The 25862-nt window shown below is 39.1% G+C and overlaps 1 protein-coding gene across 4 annotated transcripts in view; it reads left to right on the top strand.

Moving 5' to 3' along the window:
- The window catches only part of ELL2 (elongation factor for RNA polymerase II 2), an 86752-nt gene that overhangs the window by 21802 nt on the left and 39088 nt on the right, over positions 1–25862 (top strand). For 3 of the 4 annotated variants that reach the window (XR_004967686.1, XM_036310395.1, XM_036310393.1), the window contains exon 2: positions 1489–1536. The exons of the other annotated variant lie outside the window; for it this stretch is intronic. Coding sequence is in view for 2 of the 3 variants with exons in the window: in XM_036310395.1 (XP_036166288.1) it covers positions 1489–1536 (48 nt within the window). In the remaining variant the exon portion in view is untranslated. The remainder of the gene's footprint in view (positions 1–1488; positions 1537–25862) is intronic. 4 annotated transcript variants of the gene reach the window in all.

The raw sequence follows: 25862 nt of genomic DNA, 5'->3' as shown, positions 1-25862 counted from the left end.
GCCCACCGGTCACCCCACAGACAGCGATCAGCAACCGCGATGGGGAGGCGGGGCTGGAAAGCAGACAGCACCAGGCCAAGGCGGGTGTGAGCGGGGACCCTGATTGCCCTGCCGGTCGCCCCACAGATCAGCCTTGATCGCCAGCCAGGCCTAGGGACCCTCCCTATGCACAAATTTTGTGCACCAGGCTTCTAGTATAAAATAATAATAGAATAGTTAATGCTACCATGTGCTTTTATATTTAAATAATCTATCTTTTAAGAAGTACTCACCCTTTCATCTAACTCTTTAGTTTATTGTAATACTGATTAATAAACTTTTAAATCTGCAGGTAATGTACAGTGGTTGAAGGGAGGGGCACATGGGTGCCTGGCTCTATTTTTATTGGAGATCAAGATGAAACCAGAAACCACTGTTTCTGTTTTTGTGTATTGTATTTGGATATAAGGATATGAAGAATAGTTTACAGTTTGATATGTTATTATTAAATGTTACTCATATCTGATTTCCTTGTGAATTTCTGTTAACAATTTAGAAAAGCATTCCCATAAAAATCATTCTGGTGACTGTAGATATAGGATATCATGCCTGAGACTATGGTAGATATTTATAATTACAGCTTTTCTTAAAATATTAAAGCTATGAGAATTCATTACAAAACATAATATTGTTGTAGAAATTATAATATTCTCCTAGTGAGCATCTTGTGAGAAAATTGGTAACCTGTTTGACCCTTAATTAAAAACTAATCTCTGGTAAAATGTGAGAAAATAGAAACAATCATTCAATCTCAAATACTTCAATTTTATATTTCTTTTAATTTTTAAGTATTTTTTTAAATTTTATATTTCTAATGTTCTATTAGGGTTTTGGAAAGTTCCTCCAAATATCTTTCCTATCTCCACCACTTTTAAAACATATGAAGAGCCCTAGTCAGTTTGGCTCAGTGGATAGAGTGTTGGCCTGCAGACTGAAATGTTTCAGGTTCTATTCTGGTCATGGGCACATGCCTGGGGTTGCAGGCTTGATCCCCAGTAGAGGACATGCAGGAGGCAGCCAATCAGTGATTCTCTCTCATCATTGATATTTCTATCTCTCTCTCCCTCTCCCTTCCTCTCTGAAATCAATAAAAATATATTTTAAAAAGTATGAAGAAACTAAGCCAGAGTATGATTTTTCAATGTACTAGTAAAATTGAATTTGTATACTAATCATATTTTTACCAAATTGTATCAGTCATTTAAAAAAACCTGATCAGCTATACTGCCAAAAGATACCTTTGGTTGTGTTATTCAGAGAAATGTCAATAGTGTGCTACTGTTCATCAATGCATCTTAATAAAATGACGTGTAAACCTAAGTACATGATGAAAAGGTATTTTCACAGACTATACCACTGACCAAATGCACAGATTTAAAGTTTAAACGTTTAATTCTGTGTCACAGTAATCAAGTTTGACCTGTTTGTTTCTTATGTTTCTTTTAACAGAACTTAATTCCTTTTCGACCTTCAATTCAGTTCCAAGGGCTCCAAGGGGTGAGTACTCATTGATTTAGCAAGAAAAGCTATTATTTTCATACATTGTTTTACCTAAGTCTTAAAATTTGTTTTCACCTGTGCCTCTTAATGTACTCATATTTTATGAACTTTGTGACTAAATGTAAATTTCTGACACCTCTACAACACTTGAATTATCTTCTTTTTAGTTAAAAAATAGTTAAGATATACTTATTGAGTAGATTTTTGCAAATCATGGGTAATTGCATTTTTTAACCATTTTATTGCAATGTAACATATTCAAAGTATAATGAGAATGTCTTGTTTACCACAATCCTATATAATAAAGAGGTAATATGCAAATTGACCATCACTCCAACACACAAGATGGCCGCCCCCATGTGGTCAAAGATGGCCACCATAAGATGGCCAGCAGGGGAGGGCAGTTGTGGGGGATCAGGCCAGCAGGGGAGGACAGTTGGGAGGGGCCAGGCCTGCAAGGGAGGGCAGTTGGGGGAGATCAAGCCTAAAGGGGAGGTCAGTTAGGGGTGACCAGGCTGGCAGAGGAGGGCAGTTGGGGGGGACCAGGCCTGTAGGGGAGGGCAGTTGGGGAACCAGGCCTGCAGGGGAGGACAGTTAGGGGCGACCAGGCTAGCAGGGAGGGCAGTTGGGGATGACCAGGCCTGCAGGGAGGGCAGTTGGTGGTGACCAGGCTGGCAGGGGAGGGCAGTTGGGGGTGACCAGGCTGGCAGGGGAGGGCAGTTGGGGGTGACCAGGCTGGCAGGGAAGGGCAGTTAGGGGTGACCGGGCTGGCAAGGGAGGACAGTTAGGGGAAAGCAGGCCTGCAGGGAGGGCAGTTGGGGGTGACCAGGCCAGCAGGGGAGCAGTTAGGCGTCGATCAGGCTGGCAGGGGAGTGGTTAGGGGGTGATCAGGCTGGCAGGCAGAAGCAGTTAGGGGCAATCAGGCAGGCAGGCAGGCGAGCAGTTGGGAGCCAGCAGTCCTGGATTGTAAGAGGGGTCCCAGATTGGAGAGGGTGCAGGCTGGGCTAAGGGACAACCCCCACCCCATGCACGAATTTCGTGCACCGGGCCTCTAGTTAAGTTATAAAGAGTTATTAATTTCAGGCAAATTCTGATTATGTGATATTGTTTTTATTAACAACTATTCTATTTAATTTCTTTGATTGTACATACTAGGAAATTAAATGTATAGATAGAAAATTGAGTTTTTCCAGTACCACAGAATAAACAACGAGTTCTATTTTATTGCACATTTAAAAACATAATAAATGATAACTCCTAATAAAATGCACCTATGAATTTTCTGTTTATAATAGATGATAGACTTTACAGTACTGTCAGTATTATTTATTACTATTACTATTTAATATTAAATAAATAGACACAGTCATTCCTTCATCTAAATTAACATGCATTTCTGAATTTGTCTCTGTATAGTATAGTATGGAGAGTTGGAATATCTGTAAATAGAGTTAGCCTATAGAGAAAAGGCAAGTTGGGGAGGCAGGGAGATTATATTTCTGCTTACTATAAATCTACATACTTACGACTTTTATCATGTCACAAAATGCAAAGTTCAATGTAAATAAATCCAATCTTTCTAAACTTTTTAAGTTGAAAACATTTCAAGAGTCGAGATTAGTTATATCATTCAACACCAAGTAAGAGTACTTTTAAATTTTGTGTAATGCTAACTTGAAAGAGATGTTTGTGTATAGATTTCAGAGCTTTACATGATAGCTTTATAAGAACATCCTTTTTTTTTTTTCTCCCAAGTTACCAAGTGTTCATGAATGGGATTGTAATTGGAACAAGGTTCTCCTGAATTTTTATAGCTTTTTAGGTAGTCTTTAGCACATGCTGATTCTGTTTCTTTTGTTTGTTTGTTTTGTTGTTTTGAGGTGTTCATTTCAGTTGTTTACTTAAGGCTTCTTAAAAATTTCTGGAAATTTTTAATGGTATTAGTTATATCTTAAGAGATGTTCCAGAGGCAGGCCTGGGTCCATGTACCCTGGAGGGCTCTACAGAAACAGTAAAGGGTTATGTTGACACAAGAAACACCCAGACCTGCAAGAATTTTTATGAGTTTATTTGAGCCAAACTGAGGACACTTGCCAGGAAGCAAAATCTCAATGGATTGAGAAAATGCTCCGGAAAAATGGCAGGTTTTTGTTTTGTTTTGTTGTGTGTGTTTTTTTAGTGTATGTTTATTAAACCTGGGGACAGTGAAGGGTTTAGGATAGAAGAAGCAACTGGTGAGAGCCTAGGTGGGGCTGCTTGGCTCATTGGGAAGTCAGAGGAAAGAGGGCCTTGGAGACAGGATTAGTGGGATAGCCCAGGACAAGCTGCCACTGCCCTTTGCTCCCCTGATTGTAAGTCTTGTGGGTACTCTTAGAGTTTAGGAGATGCACACCTGAGAGGGAAGAAAGGCATGGGCATGCTCCCAGGAGGGAGAGCACATCTAGCTTTAGCACTTATTGTATACATCGGATTCAAAGGGGGAGATGTAGATGGGTTACATGAAATTTGCTGGTGATTAGGGAGACTAGAGAAAACAAAGCACGAAATCTCTGGGTTTGGAAAAAAGTAAAAGGAATGGACATACACTTCTTTTGCATAGGTGGATATAGGATAGTTAATAATTAACACAATAACAATAACAATGAGGGGCTCTGTAGTCTTCTGCTCTGGTGGGAAATAGTGCCCTGAAGGATTTGGTAAAAGGAAATTAACCCTGATTTTCCAAAGGTATGTTATCCTAGATGCAAAAAGATAATAACAGACAGGCTCATTTAAGGTAAAGATTGACCTTTGTCAAGGAAGATGCTGGCCTAGATCATGACTACTCACCAGGACTTGCTTTTATATGGAAATTTTTTATTTCAGACCAACTTATGTGATTACTTTAGGTCTCAGAATTTATAAGGCCTACTATACAGGCCTCCCCTGAGCTTGTCAAGGAGGAGAGGGCAAGACCCTCACTAGCAGCTGCCACTTTGGGTCTGCTTCTCCCTTAAGTCTCTCTCCCAGTTAGAACATGGATGCCAGGGCAATGCAAGTGAATAACATTTTCTTAGGGAACACCAGGTTGGATTGAATAATGATGAACCAATATGTGCAGGCTTTCAAACTCTTGATTCATGCAGACATATGCAGCTTTTATCAGTCTTAAGGAATATAGTTTTCCTACCAATTGCTCTCAGGCTGTAGGCATCATTGCAAAGCAGGCAGTTTATATTTGAAACCTTGTACATCCTTTTCTGAATTCGACTACTTCCCCCAAGCTTGTCTGTCTCAGCTTCCCCAGTTTATCTATGCAAGCTCCATTCTCTCTCCCTATTCCATCCTCACCTGAGTATAATTATGATAAAAGTAATTTGGATATAAATGACTGATAGGTTTAAATTTTAATAGGTATTTTAATTTTAGCAGATAAGCTTTTTAACCCAAATGAATAGTTATTGGATTTCATAGAGTAGAAGATAGAGGGGTGAAAGAGGAGGAAGTTGCAGACTGACAACTGTGGGATATGTGGCCCAACCTTGCTTATTCTGGGTTCTGTCTCCTTGTCCCCTCCACCCCAACCGCTGTCCACTTTTTATTCTAACTGGGAACAAAATATATGGACTCAGCATTGTTTCATAGCCTGCAGCTGCATTCCATCTGCCCCTCCCCCCTTCTCTTTGCCTAGCTCTCATCAGCCTTTTGGGATTTAGTGAAAACAAAGAGTCATTACCGGGGAGAGAGTGGGTTGGCACTGCCCACAGGGAATACACAGGGCCACAAATGTGAGGGTCTCTGTACAGTGCTCCTCTGTTTGTCTAGAGAGGCATGGTAATTTAACATTGCCTATGCTGATTGCTCTAGAAACTCTTAAGATATACACTTACAGTTTTCCTACGTGGAAAATGTTTAGGACTTCAAGTGGAAGGTTTAAATTTAGGTTCCCACAAAAGATACTTTTCCTTAATGAGAAATTTTAGTTCTCTTTTACTACAGTGTTTCAGAAACCTTGAAAAATGTTTCTAGAAAGGATTTAGCAAATCAAACAAATTTACAGTTTTTACATCAAACATGTTTGAAAATATACAACTATCATGATAATGTCATATGTAGGCATATTTGAAGCATAACCGAAGCATTGTTAAAATATCATTTTAAAAGTGAACATTTACTGTTAAAAATATATCTTGATGCTGAGCACTGCATGGTTATATTGTTCCTTGTTACCAATATAGGATTTCCCCCCCTCAGCAGTGTCTTTAGAAGGTCAGAATTTGAGTTTTGGCAGGTTAGCTTTTAAGCATGTTTACTTTTATGCCTGAATATGTTCTCTGAGGTTGAAATTTTCTTCTAAAAAAAGGCAGAGTGGAACATTAAACAAAGTATAGCAATATACTGTTACGGAGTAAAAATTCTGAGAATCATTGATTACCTGGATTTTTATCATCACAACTGGGCAGCAACTTTTATAGCATAAAAAATGTAAATTGTATCTTTCACAATTCATCTCCCCCCTTTCCTTTAGCAGGGGTGAGGAATGTCGAGGTGGGGAAATCATTTGGTCTAGCCCTGCCAAGGCATTAGGAGTGAGTTAATTGAATGTTTGACCAAATATAGCAGGCTACTTTTTAAGTTGATAATTTTGTATGGCCCTCGAATGATGCTATAAATATCCTTGGCAGAAAAAAGGTTCCCCACCCCTGCTTTAGAGGAAGAGGGTGCTCAGGAAATTGAATGGTCATTGAAGGCATTTTATGGATTCAGAAAGAGGAGGAAATATCTGTAGGAGTAGTTGATTGTGATTTCTAAACTTGTGATTATCAGGAGCTACATAAATCAGCTACAAATGTCTTATTGACTTCCCTGAAGAGTATGAGTCAACTAATTATCCTCACAGTTTTAATCCATACCTATGATGCTCACTAACTAAAGGTTTCCTAGGATTATACATCCTGTAGACCCATTTCAATTGAACAGAAAAAGTGGTAAGATTCACGTGGGCTACAATATGGAGGTGTTCAGGTTACAACATTCAGAGGAAAATGCTGCATCTTTATTGTCAGGTAAATTTTATACAAATCAGAATAGTTCTGTCTCATATTTTAACAGAAATATACTGAAATTGTGGCAGGTGGAAATTTTCTCAAAAAGTGTGCTTCAGTGCAGTTTTAAGAACTAAAACCTGTATTTTTTTGTTTGTTGAACATTTCTTGTCTAAAAACACAGATATGGAGGCAGATCTGTAACTACACTGTAGGTCTCCATATCACCAGGGGAAAGTTCTCCTTGCTATTATTGCAAAGTTTTAAAAGGAGAAGCAAATTAAGTCAGTGTTTTAAAGTAAGGGCAGTTGTAACTGATGAAGTTATCTATTAACATAATTATTTTTCACAATAAACTGTCATCAGTGGATGTGCTAATAGTTTTATTGTTCTTCTTGTTTCTTATTTTAGGACACATTCTTTTAGCCCAGGGGTGGGCAAACTTTTTGACTCCAGGGCCACAATGGGTTCTTAAACTGGACAGGAGGGCCGGAACAAAAGCATGGATGGAGTGTTTGTGTGAACTAATATAAATTCAAAGTAAACATCATTACATAAAAGGGTACGGTCAGCGGGCTGTAGTTTGCCCATGGCTGTTTTAACCCCTATAGTTCCACATACTCTGCTAAGTGTTTAGTGTGCAAAGATACAGGGGTGGGTAAAACATAGGCTCCGCCCTCAGGGCACTCCTTCTGACAAACATACAGACTAATACTCAGAAAAGAATAATAATGTAGAGCATATCCAGAACCCTCCACTGGGGACTTCTATAGAAATAGGGGACTGTCAGGAACAAGGCTTATGTGTATATTTCTGATTGATATGAATCAGCATTTTAAACAAAGGTTTCAGTAGATGCAAAATACTATATCCTGGCATAGGTATGTAAAATTCCTATGGGCCTATTAAAATCCATGCGCACACATACACAAAAAGATAGATCTGTGGTATGTTTATAATTTGGACAAAATCTGAAATGGCAACGTTTTTTGCAGAAAATAAAGGCCACATCCTCTGGTGTGCGGCAGCCTTACAGAGTGGACTTGCCTGCTGCCTCAGGGACTCAGGTGTGCAGGGAATGATTGCCACAGGACATTGAGAAACAGTGTTAACTTTGTCACAGCAAATGGGATCCCAAAATCCTATATTAACTCAGTATTTGCTATGAGAATGTTGTTGTAAATTCTTTCTAATTTAATTGCTTACTTCAGACTCAGCAATCCCAGAGGCTTTAAAAAACAGAAGTTAGGTTTGCATACATAATTTAGAAATTACTTGTAAGAAAAGGACTGAAAATAGAATATATATATAAATAAAATAGAGGAATATGCAAATTGTCTGTTACAGCATCATGTTACAACTGGGTCAGCAGGCTGTGTCCCCGTTCTCTGCTCAGGCAGCTGCAAGGCCCGGGGTAGGATAGGTTATGATAGGAGGGCATAAGAAAGGAGAGGGAGAGGAAAGCAGGCCTACATGCAGACACACTGAGAGGAGAAACAGAAATATAGAAAGGGAACAAGAAAAAGATGCAGGAATGGAAAAGGGAAGGAAACACGGGGCTGCACGGGGGAGGGGGTGGCGACCATGGGAGGCGCCCTGCCCAGACGCGGGAGGAGAGCGGTGGCCCCCGAGGCGGGCCATTGGCGGGGAGGCACCCGCAGGTCCGGGACGGAGTGGTGGATGGTCCGAGGCCTTCTGGGCAGAGGCGCTCCTGCTTTGTGGCAGCAGCGCCCGGGCCATGCGGGCCTCGGCCACCCTCGCTGGGCTGGGCATCCCAGGCAGGGAATGGGAGCAGGACAGCGGCGGGGAAGCTGGGGAAGGGGAAATGGCGAACACCTGGCTGGGGCTGAGCCTTGGGCTGGGGGTTAACGCCCCCCCCCCCCCCAACGGAAGCTTTAAGAAGGGAAAGAGGGAGGGAAGAACCTTATAAAGGAGTCAGCAGAGAGCAGAGTAAAGAAGGAAAGAAGCTGTATGAGTGAGCTGTAAGAGCTATAATGAAAATCAAGTATAGTTGTGTACTGGGGACAGATTTTAAAAGTAGGAGTCAGAAAAGAAAAAAGATAAATGATAATGAATAATTAGGCAGGTAGATAGATAGATATTAAAACAGTGGAAGTAAGTAGAGAAGAATGTATGGGAAAAGTAGGATAAGAGAGAAAGAGGGAGGGAAGAAAAGTTTTAAAGGGGAGCTGGTAGAGCTTAAAAGGAGAATGGGAAGAAGAAAGAAATGGGGGAGGGAGCAAAGCAGGTCCGAGGGAGGAAGTGAAGAAAAAAAGTTAAGGTGGGAAGGAAGGAAAAGGGGAGGGAGGAGAAGGTTAAAGATAAAGGAAAGAAGGGATATGGGGATGGAGGGAGGGTAGGAGAAAGATGAGAAGAAGGATGATGGAACAGAAGTAGGAAATAAGGAGGAAAGAAAAGTTTATAGATGATGAGTCAGTAGGGAAAAGTATTACATAAAAGAGAGAGAAAAATTGTGTGAGAGGGAGAAGCCAGTAAGGAAGTCAAATACAATTGTGTGTGAAGCAGATAAGATTAAAAAAAAAAGTTAATAGGGGGCAACCAAGCCAGCAGGGGAGGGCAGTTAGGGGGATCAGGCCAGCAGGGGAGGGCAGTTAGGGGTTTCAGGCAGGCAGGCAGAGTGGTTAGGGCAGGCAGGCAGATGAGCAGTTAGGAGCCAGAGGTCCCATATTGTGAGAAGGATGTCCAACTGCCAGTTTAGGCCTGATCCCTATGGGCAGTTGGACATTTTCTGAGTGCTCCCAGGTTGGAGAGGGTGCAGGTCGGGCTGAGGGACACCACCCCCCATGCACGAATTTCGTGCACCAGGCCTCTAGTTTTCTATAAGTACCATGGAGTATCTCCTATAAAATACAGAGTCACGCACACTTTTCCAAGAATAAACAAGGAATAGCCAGCCAAACAAGTTTTAAATGTATGTCTTCCTAAAAGGCATAGTGACTTGAAGATTAATCAGCATTTAACTATTAACTTTAAAGGCTTGAATAGTGCTATAAAATTCTTGCAGTAGAGTCATTGACGCTAAAGAACACAGGTTGGATTTTTCTTCTCTTTTTTTTAACTTCCAAACTTAGCAAAGTGCTTCAAGTTTTGTTTTTTTAATTGTTTATTTTCCTTTGGCAGGCTGGGGAGAAGATTGGGTCTGGAAAAACTAAATTACACAGTATTTGAAATTAGTAGGCAATTTCAGCCCACCTGCAAAGGCTTCCTGAACACTATCCTTCTCTAACCTATTTGATACCTGGGAAGCAAAGATAACTTTCCACTTGAAATAGTAACAGGGATAAAAATAAATCCCCAACACTGCCATTTGTTCTTAGATGATATGCCTGCACTCTGACTGCTTTCCCTGCTGATTTTGGTTTGGCTAGCCCACTGGTTTTGCCAACAGTCGTGTTTAGTCAGTCTGCTCAAAGGTTGTTGACTAACAGCTACCTTTATACACCCTGCTCTGAATGTAATTAATACTAGAAGGATGCTAAAATTATATCCTTTTGTAACTAGTTCTGTTTTATTTTTTTAATACTAACTGGCTGACTTGTAAATAACATTTTAATATTTGCATTGAATTATAACTCTAACCACATGTTAATTTACTAAGGTATTGATACAATAGAAAATTATCTAATTGGAAATAGTTAACTTTGATATATATCAAAGGTTATATATATTATCTAGTATATATTATAATTGTATGTATAATATGTAATATATCTATACTAATAAAAGGGTAATATGCTAATTAGGGCGGACATCTTCCAACATCCATCCAGACAAAACTATAGCAGCTATGAGGCCCGGGGCTCAGGCAGCCCTGGGCTCAGACAGCCTCCGCGGCTGGCAGTGGCAGCAGCAGCGGGGTGATGGGGGCGGTGCCTTCCCCTGATCAGCCCAGTTGCCTCCCGCACAGGGAGGCCAGACTCGGTGTCTGTAAATACCACAAATACCATAAATTACATTCTTAGCAGTGAGTTAAGCTGTCAATAGGACATCCCCTGAGGGCTCCCGGACTGTGAGAGGGGCAGGCCAGGCTGAGGGACTCCCCACCCCCCAGTGCACGAATTTTTGTGCACCAGGCCTCTAGTAAATGTATAATTATACATGTATATGTAGAATCTCATATTTGGCCAAGGGAATGGTCTGACATTCTGGAAACTCATGATTTCAAACAATAATCGAATCATAGTTTGAAGTTATTGTAAATTGACCAACTTCTCTATTTTATGTTGTCATTCTCCTCTGCCCTCATCTTTCTGTATAAGAACTGGCCGCAGGGTTTCTCAAGGAGAGTAGTGAGCTAAATTCAACATCTGTGTCTTCACAACTCAGCCAGGTACCACTACAGGCAACAGTGGCATAAGGGGAACCTAGCCCACCCCCTGCCCTGGAAGAGTGCAGAATGGTGGAGGATGGGAGGGTAATTTTGTGTGTTTGTGGTACCTGGGGAAAGTGTTTCAAAGTACTCATGGACCACAGCCTCACACAGGCCCTGTGTGGGCTACAGCAGATCAAGCTTCCCAAAACATGATCAGGAACAGGAGTTGAAGGTAAAACCATCCCGCTCTGCCCTTCACCAAACTGTGGTCACTTTGGAAAGCAGCAACTGGAACTATTATTGAAATCTATAGCTGTCACAAATACCATAAATTACATTCTTAGCAGTGAGTTAAGTTTACTATCATTATTCAGTAAGCATTATGCATTCTCACTGTGTACCAGGCACCATGATAGACAATGTCTAGACAAAGGTAACTGGGACCTTAAAATATCAGCTTTTGTTTCTAATTGACATCAACTGTTTGTCAATAAAATCTGCCATGATGGCTTTGCTTTCTTGTTTCCCACCTAAAACTGAAACTTATGAAGTTGAGTCACCTATGATACAGACATTGTCACTTTAATATCACTAATTTAAGCTTGGAAAATAATCTCTTAGTCAGTTTATAACATCTGTGCTTCTTACAGCTAAACCAACCTTAAATTTAAACCATGAGCATTATTTAAATATCTTTTGACCTCTTACTATGTGTATGGCCCTGTCCTAGGCACACAAGATGAGCTGATAAGAGCTTTCTTATAAGGAAGTCAAATTTTAAAGCAGGAAATACAATTTAGCATAATATGTCCAAGCCCAAGATCTTATTTCAAACTATTTAACCCACACACATACACACAAAATGCTATTGATTTCAAGGTGTGTTTTATTTTTAACATTGAATGTCTTTGGAATTGGAATGCTTCTCATTATCAGTAGCATCTTAGTATTGTGTCATAGTTTGTCAGCATTTTATATTATACAGTGGTGCATAAAACCATGAATTGTTTTACAGTTGCTGGCATCTTAGATTTAATGAACCATAGTGCAGTGGAAGTAGAGTTCCTATGTTCTGCAATAAGAGTTTATCTAAATAGAGTTATCTTCAATAGTTTTATTTCCTGACCTCCCCCACCCCCACTCCTCTTGACTAGTTTGCTTCTTAGCTCAATATGTTAAATAATCTGGAGAATTTATAGGGAAGGTATATTTTTATAACCATTCTTGAATTGTGATATAAACTGCAAGAACAAAAGTATAGAATTAAATGTTCTCAAATTTGTTTCTTTGGCTAAAAACCTTAACTTATAAAAGTAACTTGTTTTGAAAACAAGTTTAGAAGAAAAAAGTTATTGACTTAAAGACTTCAAAAGCCCAGTCTTGCTTTGAGGCTAATGAATTTGCTCTTATTAGGCTAAGAATTTTCAAATCTCTCTAATTAGTACTATATTTAGCATATAGTACTACAGTGCTAAATATAGTACTACTAGAGGCCCGGTGCACAAAAATTTGTGCACTGGTGGGGGGGGGGGGGTGTCCCTCAGCCCGGCCTGTGCCCTCTCGCAGTCTGGGACCCCTCGGGAGATAATGACCTGCTGTCTTAGGCCTGCTACCAGGTAGCAGAGGGCAGGCCCAATCCCTAGGTGCAGCCCCTGGTTGGGCTCAGAGCAGGGTCGATTGGGGAGTTGGGGCGCCACCGCCTGTCATGCACAGAGCAGGGAGGATCAGGAGGTTGCGATGCCACCCCCAGTCACACTCAGGGTAGGGCTGATTGGGGGGTTGGGGCACCGCCCCCTGTCACACTCAAGGCACGGTCGATGGTGAGGTTGTGGCGCCACCCCCTGTCATGCACAGAGCAGGGCCGATCAGGGGGTTGGGGCACTCCCCCGTTTCACGCACAGAGCAGGGCCCATCAGTGGGTTGGGGAGCTCCCCCCTGTCACGCACAGAGCAGGACCGATCAGGGGGTTGGGGAGCTCCCCCCTGTCACGCACAGAGTAGGGCCGATAGGGGAGTTGGGGCACTACCCCCTGTCACGCACAGAGCAGGGCAGATCAGGGGGTTGGGGAGCTCCCCCCGTCACCCACAGAGCAGGGCGGATCAGGGGATTGGGGCGCCGCACCCTGTCACCCACAGAGCAGGGCTGATCAGGGGGTTGGGGCACTCCCCGCTGTCACACTCAGGGCAGGGCCGATTGGGGGGTTGCAGCTCTACCCCTTCACACACAGAGCAGGGCCCATGGGGGGGTTGGGGTGCCGCACCCTGTCACACACAGAGCAGGGCCGATCAGGGGGTTGGGGTGCCTTCCCGTCATGAACAGAGCAGGGCAGATAGGGAGGTTGTGGCCCCACCCCCTGTCACACACAGAGCCGCAGGGCCATCAGGGGTTTTGGGCACTGCCCCCTGTCACGCTGCTCCAGGCGCCAGGAGGCCTCGCGACTCCACTGATCCCAGTGCTGGGAGGCCTCGCGGCTCCGCTTAACACCGGGGCAGTGGTGCCTCACTGCTCAGCTGATCCCGGTGCTAGGAGGCCTCGCTGCTCCGCTGATCCCGGTGCTGGGAGGTTCTGCTGATCCCAGGCCTGGAGGTCTCGCGGCTCCGCTGATCCCAGTGCCAGGAGGTCTCACAGTTCTGCTGACCCCAGTGCCGGGAGGCCTCGCTGCTCCGCTGATCCTGGTGCCGGGAGGCCTCGTGGCTCTGCTAATCTCGGTGCCGGGAAGCCTCGTGGCTCCACTGATCCTGGTGCCAGGAGGCCTTGTGGCTCCGCTGATCCCGGGTTCGGGAGGCCTCGCGGCTCCACAGATCCCAGCACTAGGAGGCATATTACCCTTTTACTATATAGGATAGAGGCCTGGTGCACGGGTGGGGGCCAGCTGGTTTGCCCTGAAGGGTGTCCCAGATCAGGGTGGGGGTTCCACTTGGGTGCCTGGCCAGCCTGGATGAGGGGATGATGGCTGTTTGCAGCTGGTCACACCCCCTTCAGGGTGGGGGTCCCCACTGGGGTGTCTGGTCAGTCTGGGTGAGGGGCTGAGGGCCGTTTTCAGGCTGGCGGGTGACTGAAGCTCCCAACCTCTCCTTTTTTTCTTTTTTTTATTCTGGGATTTATTTACCTTCTATGGCTGTCACTGGAACTGAGAGCCGGCTTTAGCTCTGAGGCTCGGCTCCAGCTCTGAAACCTCGGCTGCTGATCTGGGTTTGTTTAGCTTCTATAATTGAAACACTGTTTCAGCTCCAGCTCCAAGGCCGCCGGCTGAAAGCAGGTTTCTGGAGCTTGTTTAGCTTCTATAATTGCAACATAGTTGCTTAGAGTGCAGCTCAGAGCTGGGCGGCGACAGGCGGGGAACCTTGGCTTCCTCCATCACTGGAGCAGGCAAGCCTCCTGTTCACTTCAGCTGCCTGGCTGCCGGCCGCCATCTTGGTTGGCAGTTAATTTGTATATCTCGCTGATTAGCCAATGGGAAGGATAGCGAAGTTACAGTTAATTACCATGTTTCTCTATTATTAGATAGGATAATTAGTACTATATTTAGCATAAATGCACAGTTATCTATTCTATTATTTTGTATATAAATTCCAATTATTTTTTTCTTTAATAAATAAAAAAAGTTCCATCATTGCAACGTATGTACTTATGTGTTTTATGTCTTTTATTATTTATTTACCACAGGTAAAGGTCAGGAATTGTTATCTTTCTTTTAATTTTTTTTTTACTGTTTCACTTCATTACTGCTGTGTATGTGCTCCATGTGAGTGACGTAGGTGCTTATGTAGGTGGGTTCCGACTTACAGTGAAAATCATGTTATGTTGCACCATAGGGAGGGATCTCCGATGTAACCCAAGGACCTACTGTAATTACAGCTAAAATTTATTAAATACTAGAGGCCCAGTGCACAAATTTGTGCACGGGTGGGGTTCCAGTGAGTCATGTGGTTAGGTTTGCAATTTAACATGCTTATTCAGTAGCTACCTTGACTTAGTTATTCTTTATATATGGGAAGGAAGGAAAAGGAGGAGTCCAGGATGGCTCCATATATATATATATGACAAGCATTTGGTTAGATAGTGAGGCCATTATTCAAGATCTGAAATAGATGAAAGAACAGATTAAGGTAGGAGACATGGGGTGTGTTTGTTTTGGGACATGCTTTACAGGTGTTCAGATAATATACCACACCTTATTTTATCAATATAGAGCTGTCCAGAAGGCATGGGGAAGTTAGAACAAAAAGGTTTTCAAGAAGCAACCCCAAAAGGACACTTAATAGGATTTAATTATACTTGGAGACCCAGTCTTGAGAAGGAAAAAAGGTGTATTTACAGATAGAATAAAATCATAGGTAAGGGTTGTTGTTGTTTTTAACTGTCAAGAATACTGGCTTATTTTTGAACACTTTTAGGAGTGTTGATACTTTTAATTACTGACACTTAGGGAATTTTCAGCTCCTGTTGTGAAATTTTGTTCACACTAATTAAGAACAATGGCAGGCTAATAGAGATAAACCATGACATATTGATGCAGTGGAAAAGTACACAATAGTGAAAGACAGTGATTTACTAGTAGACTCTGAATTTTAGAGTATACAACATGGTAGTGAAAGCCCTAAGTGGGCAGAAGACTACATTTGGTGTGACACGATTTTTTTTAATATATATTTTTATTGATTTCAGAGAGGAAGGGAGGGAGAGAGAGATAGAAACATCAATGATGAAAGAGAATCATTGATCGGTTGCCACCTGCTCACCCCACACTGGGGATCAAGCCCACAGCTGGGGCATGTGCCCTGACTGGGAATTGAACCATGACCTCCTGGTTCACAGGTCGATGCTCAACCACTGAGCAACACTGGCCGGGCTGATGTGACACCATTTTTATAAAGTTCAATAAGAGGAAAAAATCAAACAATATGTTTTATATGTATATGCACATGTGATAAAATTATTAAAAATAAATGATGATAATCGCAAAAGGTAGAAAAGTTATTACCTCTGGTAGAGAAAGGTAGGCAGAAGGGCCAGGAGAAGAGCAGATGGGTAGATAACATCATTGCTAATGTTCTGTTTCTTAAGTTGGGAGGTGAGTTCACAGGTGCTCATTGTGTCATCAAACTTCTTAACTATCAAGCTGTATTTGTTTTGTAGAAACAAATACTACATAAATTAGTTTGTTTTCATTATGGTTAACTTTAATTTGTCATCTTCATGGATTAAATGGGGAAAAAACACACACAAATTATTTCAATAGATGCCAAAAAGGCATTTGATAAAAATTTGGTATTAAATCTGGATTAAAACTTTAGGTAAGTAATATAAAGAATAATTCTTCCTTAACATGATGAAAAATATCTTTGTCAAACTAATAGCCGGTTACCATACTTAGAGATAAGATAATATAAATATTCTTATTAATGTTAGCAATAAAATACAAATGCCCACTATCATCTCTATAGTTAACATTGTTCTGAGAATGCTCGGTAATGACATGGAAAGAAAATGAAATAAAAGCTATGGATAATAGATAAGTGGGAGCAAATTTGCCAGTATCTGCAGATAACCCAAGTAACCAGGTTAAAAACTTACAAGATTTTCTTCAGTAATGTGGTCAGTTCAGAAATAACTGTTTGAAAAATCTAGCACCCTAATAGTGGAAGGGTAGAATGAAGAGAAGTCTCTTTTAAAATGGGAGGAATATCAGAATGTTTGTAAATTGATGAGAATGATTTTGTGTACTTACATTCATTCCACATAAAAAGATATGATATTTATCTTTCTCTGACTTATTTCACTCAGTATAATGCCCTTGAGGTCCATTCATGATGTATGTGTACACACGCACACATACATACACACATACCACAATTCCTTTATCTACTCATTTATGAAGTGACACTTAGGTTGTTTCCATATCTTGGCTATTGTAAAAAATTCTGTAGTCAATGTAGGGGTGCAGGTTCTTTTTGAATTAGGATTTTCATTTCCTTTGGATAAATACCCAGAAGTGGAATTTCTGGATCATATTCTATTTTTAATTTTTTGAGGAACCTCCATTCTGTTTTCTATAGAATGGGAATGTTTTATATAGTGGCTGCACCAATTTATTTTCTCACCAACAGTGCACAAGAGTTCCCTTTTCTCCACATCCTCGTCAAAACATGTTATTTCTTGTCTTTTTTTTTTTTTAATAATAGCCACTTATTTAACGGGTGTGAAAGTGACATCTCACTGTAGTGTTGATTTTGATTTCCATGATAATTTATAATGTAGAGCATCTTTGCATGTACCTGTTGGCCATCTGTATATCTTTGGGAAAAAGTCTATTCAGATTCTGTGGCCATTTTTAAATTAGATTGTTTGGTCTTTTGCTATAGCATTGTATGAGTTCTTTATATATCTTAGATATTAACCCATTATCAGATTCATGATTTGCAAATATTTTCTCACATTCAATAAGGCAAGATTGCCTATTAATTTTGATGATGGTTTCCTTTTCTGTGCAGAAGATTTTTAGTTTGATGTAGTCCCACTTGCTTTTGCTTTTGGTATTAGATTTAAAAAATTACCAAGACCTATGTCAAGGAGCTTATCACCTATATTTTCTTCAAGGAGTTTTATAGTTTTAGTTTTTACATTCAAGTCTTTAATCCATTGAGTTCGTTTTTATGTTTGGTATTAGATCGTGGCCCAGTTACATTCTTTTGCATGTTACTCTCCAATCTTTCCATTATTTATTGAAGAGACCCTTTCCCACTGTATATTCTTGGCTCCTTTGTCATAAATTAATTGACCATATATGCATGGGTTTGTTTCTTTGCTCTCTATTCTGTTCCATTGACTTATGTATCTGTTTTTATGCCAGTACCATGCTGTTTCAGTTGTAGCTAGTATGTGATACAGTTTGCAACCAGGGAGCATGATGACTCCAGCTTTGTTTTTTTCTTTTGAATTTCTTTAGCTATTTGTTGTTGTTGTTTTTTTAATGTCCCATACAAATTTTAGTATTTGTTTAATTTCTGTGGAAAATGCCATTGGAATTTTGATAGAGATGCACTGAATCTGTATTGCTTTCAGTAGTATGCGCATTTTGACAATATTAATTCTTCCAGTCCTTGAGCATGGAATATCTTTTTATTTATTTGTGTCTTCTTCAATTTCTTTCCTTAATTTCCTTTTCCTTAATGTCTTCTTCAATCAAAGACATAGAGTGGCTGAATGAATTAAAAAACAAGACCAATATGTATGCTGCCTACAGGAAACTCAGGTCAGATATAAGAACACACAGAGACTAAAAGTGAATGGATAGAAAAGATATTCCATGCAAAAACCAAAAGAAAGCTGGAGTAGCTATCCTTAGAGAAAACAGACTTTAAAACAAAGACTGTAATTAAGAGACAAAGAAGGACATTCTGTAATGACAAAGGGACCAATCCAATATGAAGATATAAAAGCCTAATATGCTAAGTGTTCACTCATCCAATCAAAGCATAATATGCTAATGATATGCTAAGGCCGCTCAACTGCTTGCTATGATGTGCACTGACCACCATGGGGTAGACAGTCAAACAGTCACTATGTTGTGCACTGACCACCAGGAGCCAGATGCTCCGACCGGTAGGCGAGCTTGCTGCTGGGGTCTGGCCGATTGGGACTGAGTGAGACGGGCCCGACATGCCCTTGAGCCTTCCTGCTGTCCCTCCCTGGCTGGCCAATCTCCCGCATCCCTCCCTGGCCCCAGTCGTGCATCAGTGGGGTCCCTCGGCCTGGCCTGCACTCTCTTACAATCCAGGACCTTTCAGGGGATGTCAGAGAGTCAGTTTTGGCCTGATCCTGCAGGCCAGGCCAAGGGACCCCACTGGTGCACCAATTTTTGCACCAGGCTTCAGGTTTGTAAATATTTACCCAACATAGGAACACCTAAATATTAATATAGATAAGGGAGCAATAGCAATATAATAATACTAAGGGGTCTTTAATACCCCCTTTACATCAATGGATAGATCATCCAGATGGAATTCAATTAAGAAATATCAGCCTTAAAGAACACATTAGACCAAGTTTACTTAACAGATATTTACAGAACATTCCATTTCAAAGCAATAGAATACACATTCTTTTCAAGTGTGCATGGAACATTTTCTAAAATAGATCACATGTTAGGCCACAAACAAGTCTTAATAAATTTAAGAAGATTGAAATCATGCTAAGCATCTTTTCCAACCACAATGGTATGAAACTAGAAATTAATTAATGGGGAAAGAAAAAAAAGGAAAATTCACTAATATGTGGATGTTAAATAACATGCTACTGAACAACTAATTGGTCAAAGAAGGAATCAAAAGAGAAAAAAAATAACTGGAGACTAATGAAAATGTAAATACAACATAACAAAATTTATGTGATACAGTGGTTCTAAGAGGGAAGTTAATAGCGATAAATGCCTACCTCAAGAAACAAACAAAAAAAATGTTTCTCATAAACAACCTAATTTTACACCTGAAGGAACTAAACAAACAAATAAAATCCCAAAATTAGTGGAAGAAAATAACAAAGCTTAGAGCGGAAATAAATGCAATAGAGACTAAAAAGACAATAGAAAAGATCAATGAAACTAAGAGCTGGTATTTGAAATGATAAACAAGATAGACAAACCATTAGCTAGACTCACCAAGAAAAAAAGAGAGAAGACTCAAATTAGAAATGAAATACACGTTACATTCAATATCACAGAAATACAAAAGATCATAAGAGACTACTGTGAACAGCTGTATATTAACAAATTGGATAAGCTAGAAGAAATGAATAAATTCCTAGTAATATACAACCTACCAAGATTGAATCAGTAATCAAAAACCTCCTGACAAACAAAAGTTCATAGCCAGATGGCTTCACTGGTGAATTCTACCAAACATCCAATGAATTAATACCAGTCTTTCTCCTACTCTACCCAAAAATACAGGAGACAGGAACTCTTCCAAACTCATTTTATGAGGCCAACATTACCCTGATACTAAAACTAGACAAGTATGCCACAAGAAAAGAAAATTATAGGCCAATGTCCCTGATGAATAAAGATGCAAAAGTCTTCAACAAAATATTAGCAAAGTGAATTCAACAATACAATAGAAGGATCAAATATCATGATCAAGTAGCATTTATTCCAGGGATGCAAGATGATTTTTAACATCTGCAAATTAGTCAGTGTGATACACCAGATTTTAAAAATGAAGGATAAAAATCATATGATCATCTCAATAGATGCAGAAAAGGCATTTGAGAAAATTCAACATCTATTTGTGATTAAAAAAACAAAAAAACAAACCAACTCTCAACAAGACAGAGGGAATGTGCCTCACCATAATAAAGGCTATGTATATGCCAATCCACAGTTGACACCACACTCACAGTGAAAAGCTGAAAGCCTTTTCTCCAAGACAAGGAGGCCCATTCTCACCACTTTTATTCAACATAGTTTTGGAAGTCCTAGCCACAACAGGTGGCAAGAAAAAGAAATAAAAGACATCTAAGTTGGAAAGAAAGAATTAAAACTGTCACTATTTGAAGATGACATGATATATACAGAAAACCCTAAAGATTCCATAAAAAACAAACAAAACTGTTAGAACTAATAAATGAATTCAGTAAAGTTGCAGTATACAAAGCCAATATACAAAAATCTATTGTGTTTCTATACACTAATAGAGAAATTAAAAGACAATTCCATTTACAGTTGTATCAAAAATAATAAAATGCCTAGGAGATAAATTTAACCAAGGAGCTGTAAGACCTGTATACCAAATACTGTATACAAAATGTCATAGATGGTGATTTACAATACATATATCTATATTTACTATATATATATATATATATATATATATATATATATATATATATATATTTCCTAATTGTTCTAATTACATAAAAGAATTTTTTTTTGAGATGTCAGGTTTAAATATGTCAAGAGTCCAGAAGAAGAGCTTAATGAATATTCAAGGTTTAAAAAACAGGTTGACAAGGAAAATGGAAAAGGTAGGTCTTGAGAAGTTATCTATAGCTAGACACCAGCTAAATATTTTGCTTGATAGAGTTGCTTTGTCATCTATCAGTGGAGAAAGAAAATGTTCTTCCCATCTGTGATCTTTCTCCCAAGTAGAAGGAAAGCACGAGCAGGAGTGCTGGTATTATCAGTGGCTTGGGAGAAGAGGCTACTTTCCCTTCTGAGTTAACAGTTGACATTTTGGAGCAGGAGTCTTGTGAAGTCCCCTGGGATGGGTCAGATCTAGAAAGGTCAGATTGTAGGAATGAAAAGTAGTAGTCAGTTTGAATTTTAAAAGATAAGGTTTTTAAGGACCTTCAGGTAATAAAACTCAAATGCAGTGGAGAGCTGATTGAGAATTAAGTTTGGGCCCACAATATTAGTTGAATTGATACTTAAAGCAGCCATAGTAAAAGGGCAGTCTTTTATGATACCTAGAGGGTTTAATAATCACTCAGTTATATAGGGGATATCTTATTTTAGAATGAGAATATAAGCCTTATACTATAAGGCATAGTCATATTGATTTATACATTAATATTCTATTAATACTAAGAAATTCTTTCTAATGACTAATCTGAATGCCTTTTAGTTTTCTCTTAATCTAATTGTTTTTGTAATTCGTTAAAGTCAGTCTTTACAGATTAAGAAGGAGGGAAGGTACTTGAGAGTGTTCCATTTCCACTAAACAATAAAGATGTTGCTGACATATTTCCACAGATGTTTGAGAGTTTTGTATTTGACTAAAGAGAAACCTCATACTAGGGATATTTGTTGTTTGTTTTTGCTTTTTTTTTTTTTTTTTTTTTTTTTTTTTAAGGAAGATAGTGTTCTGTTCCTTCTTCAGAGAACTTGAATAAGAATTATGAGTCAGGATTAATTTTGGATAGTCTTCTAGTATTTCACAATTTCTGAGTCTGTAAAAGTAATTTTTTCAAAAACATTTAACATGATTAAGTCATAAAGAGCAAATGTCATAGTGAAAACTTAAATTCTAAGTATTTTTTAAAGCAGAATTTATTGTTTTTCTGATAGAAAAACAAATGAATGCACATTTGAGAATTATAAAAGCACATACAAGGATAAAGATGAATAATAAATGTCTCTAACAGTGGAAAACATTTAGTATTGGATTTCTTCTAGTTTTGTTTTTTTTTCACATTCACACATACCTTTCAAAAAACTGCATTCACAGTGTACTTACTGCTTTTTTACATCCTGATTTTTTCATTTAACATATGTCATGAGAATTTTCCTGACATTAAATAGTAAAAGTTACTTTTAAATAGCTACCTAACATTTTATTTTATAGCTGCACTAGTATTTCTTTAGCCATTACCTATTACTTAATAGTTTCTATATAACAGTAATGGTATGATGAACAAAATCTTTACTTCCATTTCTAATTGTATCTTCAGGCTAGATTCCTAGATGTCGCTTTAATCGGTCAGAAGGTATGAATGCTTTTAAAGTTATTTATAACTATCTCCCAGTTGCCCACCCCACTGCCACCTCCACCTTAACCCCACAAAGCTGCTGCTGCTATTTCCACCACTGTTTTAAGTGCCTGTCAGGAAGTGTTTCCCCTGGCCAATATTGAATACATATTTTTTAAATTTCAAAAGTAATTATTTGATAATGTTTAAAAACTAACAGTATGATTTGCTTGATACTATCTGGCATGGGTAAAATACTACAACAAGAAGTATCATCAAATGTGTTGTCTCCATCTGATATTGCTAGGAGTGGTTTTGAGTTTTTAATTTCTTTCTTTGTTTCTCCCATTATAGTGGGGAGAAGTTTTTATTAATTCATGGACTTTCTTTGAAATAATTACTTGATTTCTCTAAGTCTTTAAAATAGTTACTCTATTTCTCTAACTTTTTACATATTTTGCTATTTTGTCATTCTATTTACATTGTTTATGGTCCTAATAATTTAATGCTTTTGAATTTCCACCCTTACCTTTAAATGCCTGTTTTTCTTTTCCTTTAATTTTTTATTTGCTTGATTTTAGAGAGAGAGGAAGGGGGAAGAGAGAGAGAGAGAGAGAGAGAGAGAGAGAGAGAGAGAGAGAGAGAGAGAGAGGAGGGGGAGAGGGGAAAGGGGAGGGAAGAGAAACATCGATCTGTTGTTCTACTTATTTATGCATTCATTGGTTGATTCTTATATATGCCCTGACCAGGGATCAAACCCATAACCCTGGAGTATCAGGACAACACTCTAACCAATTGAGCTACCTGGCCAGGGCTGCCTTTCTTAAAAGAACATCACAAACTTCTTATGAACCCATCTTTTTTATGGGGCAGTGAAGTGAGTTATTAGCAAGTGGATAAAATGTTTTGCTACCTCATATAGTTTCATTGTTCTAGAGCAGCGGTTCTCAACCTGTGGGTCGCGACCCCTTTGGGGGGCCAACAACCCTTTCACAGGGGTCGCCTAAGACCATCAGAAAACACATATATAATTGCATATTGTTTTTGTGATTAATCACTATGCTTTAATTATGTTCAGTTTGTAACAATGAAAATACATCCTGCATATCATATATTTACATTACGATTCATAACAGTAGCAAAATTACAGTTATGAAGTAGCCACGAAAATAATTTTATGGTTGGGGGTCACGACAACATGAGGAACTGTATTAAAGGGTCGTGGCATTAGGAGGGTTGAGAACCACTGTTCTAGAGGAACATTGGTGTGTATGAATCTGCCTTCTAACAGAATTAAATAATTATCTAAAAGATAATCAAACAAATGCTTTACAATATGAATTATCCAAATACAGTAATTACCTTAGCTATCTAAATGTAAACCATTGTCCTTTGCCAACATATTTCTTTCTCTATTTGAAGACATAGCTTTGATAGGTTTACCAAAAGCTTAAGCATACTGTTCTTAAAAATGAATATTTTTAGTTCTGTATTTATTACAGTCATAAAGCAGTTGATCTAAGACACTTGACTCTTATTTACATCAGAAGGATCAATTCTCTTAGAAATCAGAACGGCTGGGGTGTTTTTTTTTCCTTTCAGTTACCTAACCTTAACCCTAACCCTGTATGTCCATCGATATTTGCTTTATATATACAGTTGCTCCTATGTTGGGTGCATAAATATTTACAAGAGTTATAGCCTCTTATCATTATGAAATGTCCTTTTTTTCTTATAGCTTTTGTTTTAAAGTCTAGTTTTGTATGATATAAGTATTATTACCCCAGCTTTTTTTTTTTCCCATTCCTTTAATTTTATTCGGTTTGTGTTATTTGATCCGATTTGTGTCTCTTATAGACAACATAAATATGGGTTTTGTTTTCTTTTTATTTTAAAAATATATTTTTATTGATTTCAGAGAGGAAGGAAGAGGGAGAGAGAGAGATAGAAACATCCATGATGAGAGAGAATCATGGACCGGCTGCCTCCTGTAAGTCCCCCACTGGGGATCGAGCCCACAACCCGGGCATGTGCCTTTGGCTGGAATCAAACCTGGGACCTTTCAGTTCGCAGGCTGACGCTCTATCCACTGAGCCAAACCGGCTAGGGCGGGTTTTGTTTTCTTAACCATTCGACTATTCTATATCTTTTTATTGGGCATTTAATCCTTTTACATTTAAAGTGTTTATTGTTAAATATTTGGTTATTGTCATTTTATTATTTATATTTATGTTCCTTTATTTCCCTTTTTCCTAAAGAAGTCCTTGTGACATTTCTTGTAGTATTGGTTTGATGGTAATGAACTCCTTTAGCTTTTTCTGTCTGGGTCAGAACTGCAATTTTTGTCTGGGTCAGAACTGTGTGTATCAATAGCTTTATACATGTAAAATCAGACATAGTGTTACTTCTTTTATAGTCTTGAAGGATATTGGCACATGAAAACTGACTAGAAAGACATTTTATGAAATGAACCTTACCTAAGAAACAATTTCCAGGATAGATGTTTTGAAAGAGATTTATAAAATGTAAAATACTGTAGGCTTTGACACGAGCAAAGAAACACAACCCTTAAAGTATTGTGTGCATTTATGAATATTGAATGCTGTAGTCACAAAGTTGTGTTTCCCATGAGAATTCTTAATTCTATTTTCTTTGTTTCTTTGTTGTACTGTAGCTAGTATCTGGGGCTCTCTGGGGCTCTGAAGGCAGCGTTTTCTTTTTATGGAGAGGGCTCATGGGAAGCAGTGTTTACTACCCTTCTAGAGTAGCAGCAGCCATCTGCAATTTTTCAGCCTTCCATAAACACCTGTTGTGACTTATTCATTCTTGTATCTTTTCTTGCTGAGTTAAGAACAATTAGAAATATTGCTAGTCTTTTGGATTATTTGCCCAGATAGCTTCTTCTAGCTTGTTTAAGGTAATCCTTAAGTTATGACCTTGAAGGTTTCCAGCCCCTTACTTTTGTAAATATCAAGGATTCAGAGTAAGTGTCAACTTTTGAGTATCCACAAGGCACTTATTACCAGTCCTTTACCATTTGAAAATTACTTTAAAAATCAAAAGCATCATTATGTTAAGGATCATTATGTGTGTGCTTGAATCAAACAGGCTGAAATCAGAGTGTGAGCTCCCTAATATTGTCTTTACATCATCAGAGCAAACATTTTTGGACACATATGTGTGCTAGATATTTTGCCAAGTACCTTAGATGGGTTGTCTTTTTTCTTACCTATTCTTTTATTACTAAGCTATAATTGACATACAACATTATCTTAGTTTCAGGTATACAACATAATTATTTGATATTTGTATATATTGCAAGTGATCACCACAATAAGTCTAACATTTATCACTACACAGGATTAGTTCTGATTCAATCAGAGAATGGTGGTGAGATAGGTTTATCTTTTTAAACTTCACAACAACCATACAAGGTAATATCATTGTACTGATGAGGAAACAGGATTAAAGAGGTTAAGTTACAAGTAACGCAGGTAAGA

The sequence above is a fragment of the Myotis myotis genome, unplaced genomic scaffold, assembly GCF_014108235.1.
Source record: "Myotis myotis isolate mMyoMyo1 unplaced genomic scaffold, mMyoMyo1.p scaffold_m19_p_5, whole genome shotgun sequence".
In the NCBI taxonomy this organism is placed as follows: domain Eukaryota; kingdom Metazoa; phylum Chordata; class Mammalia; order Chiroptera; family Vespertilionidae; genus Myotis; species Myotis myotis.
The sequence above is the reverse complement of the archived record's forward strand: the minus strand, read 5'-3'. Positions and strand labels throughout refer to the sequence as shown.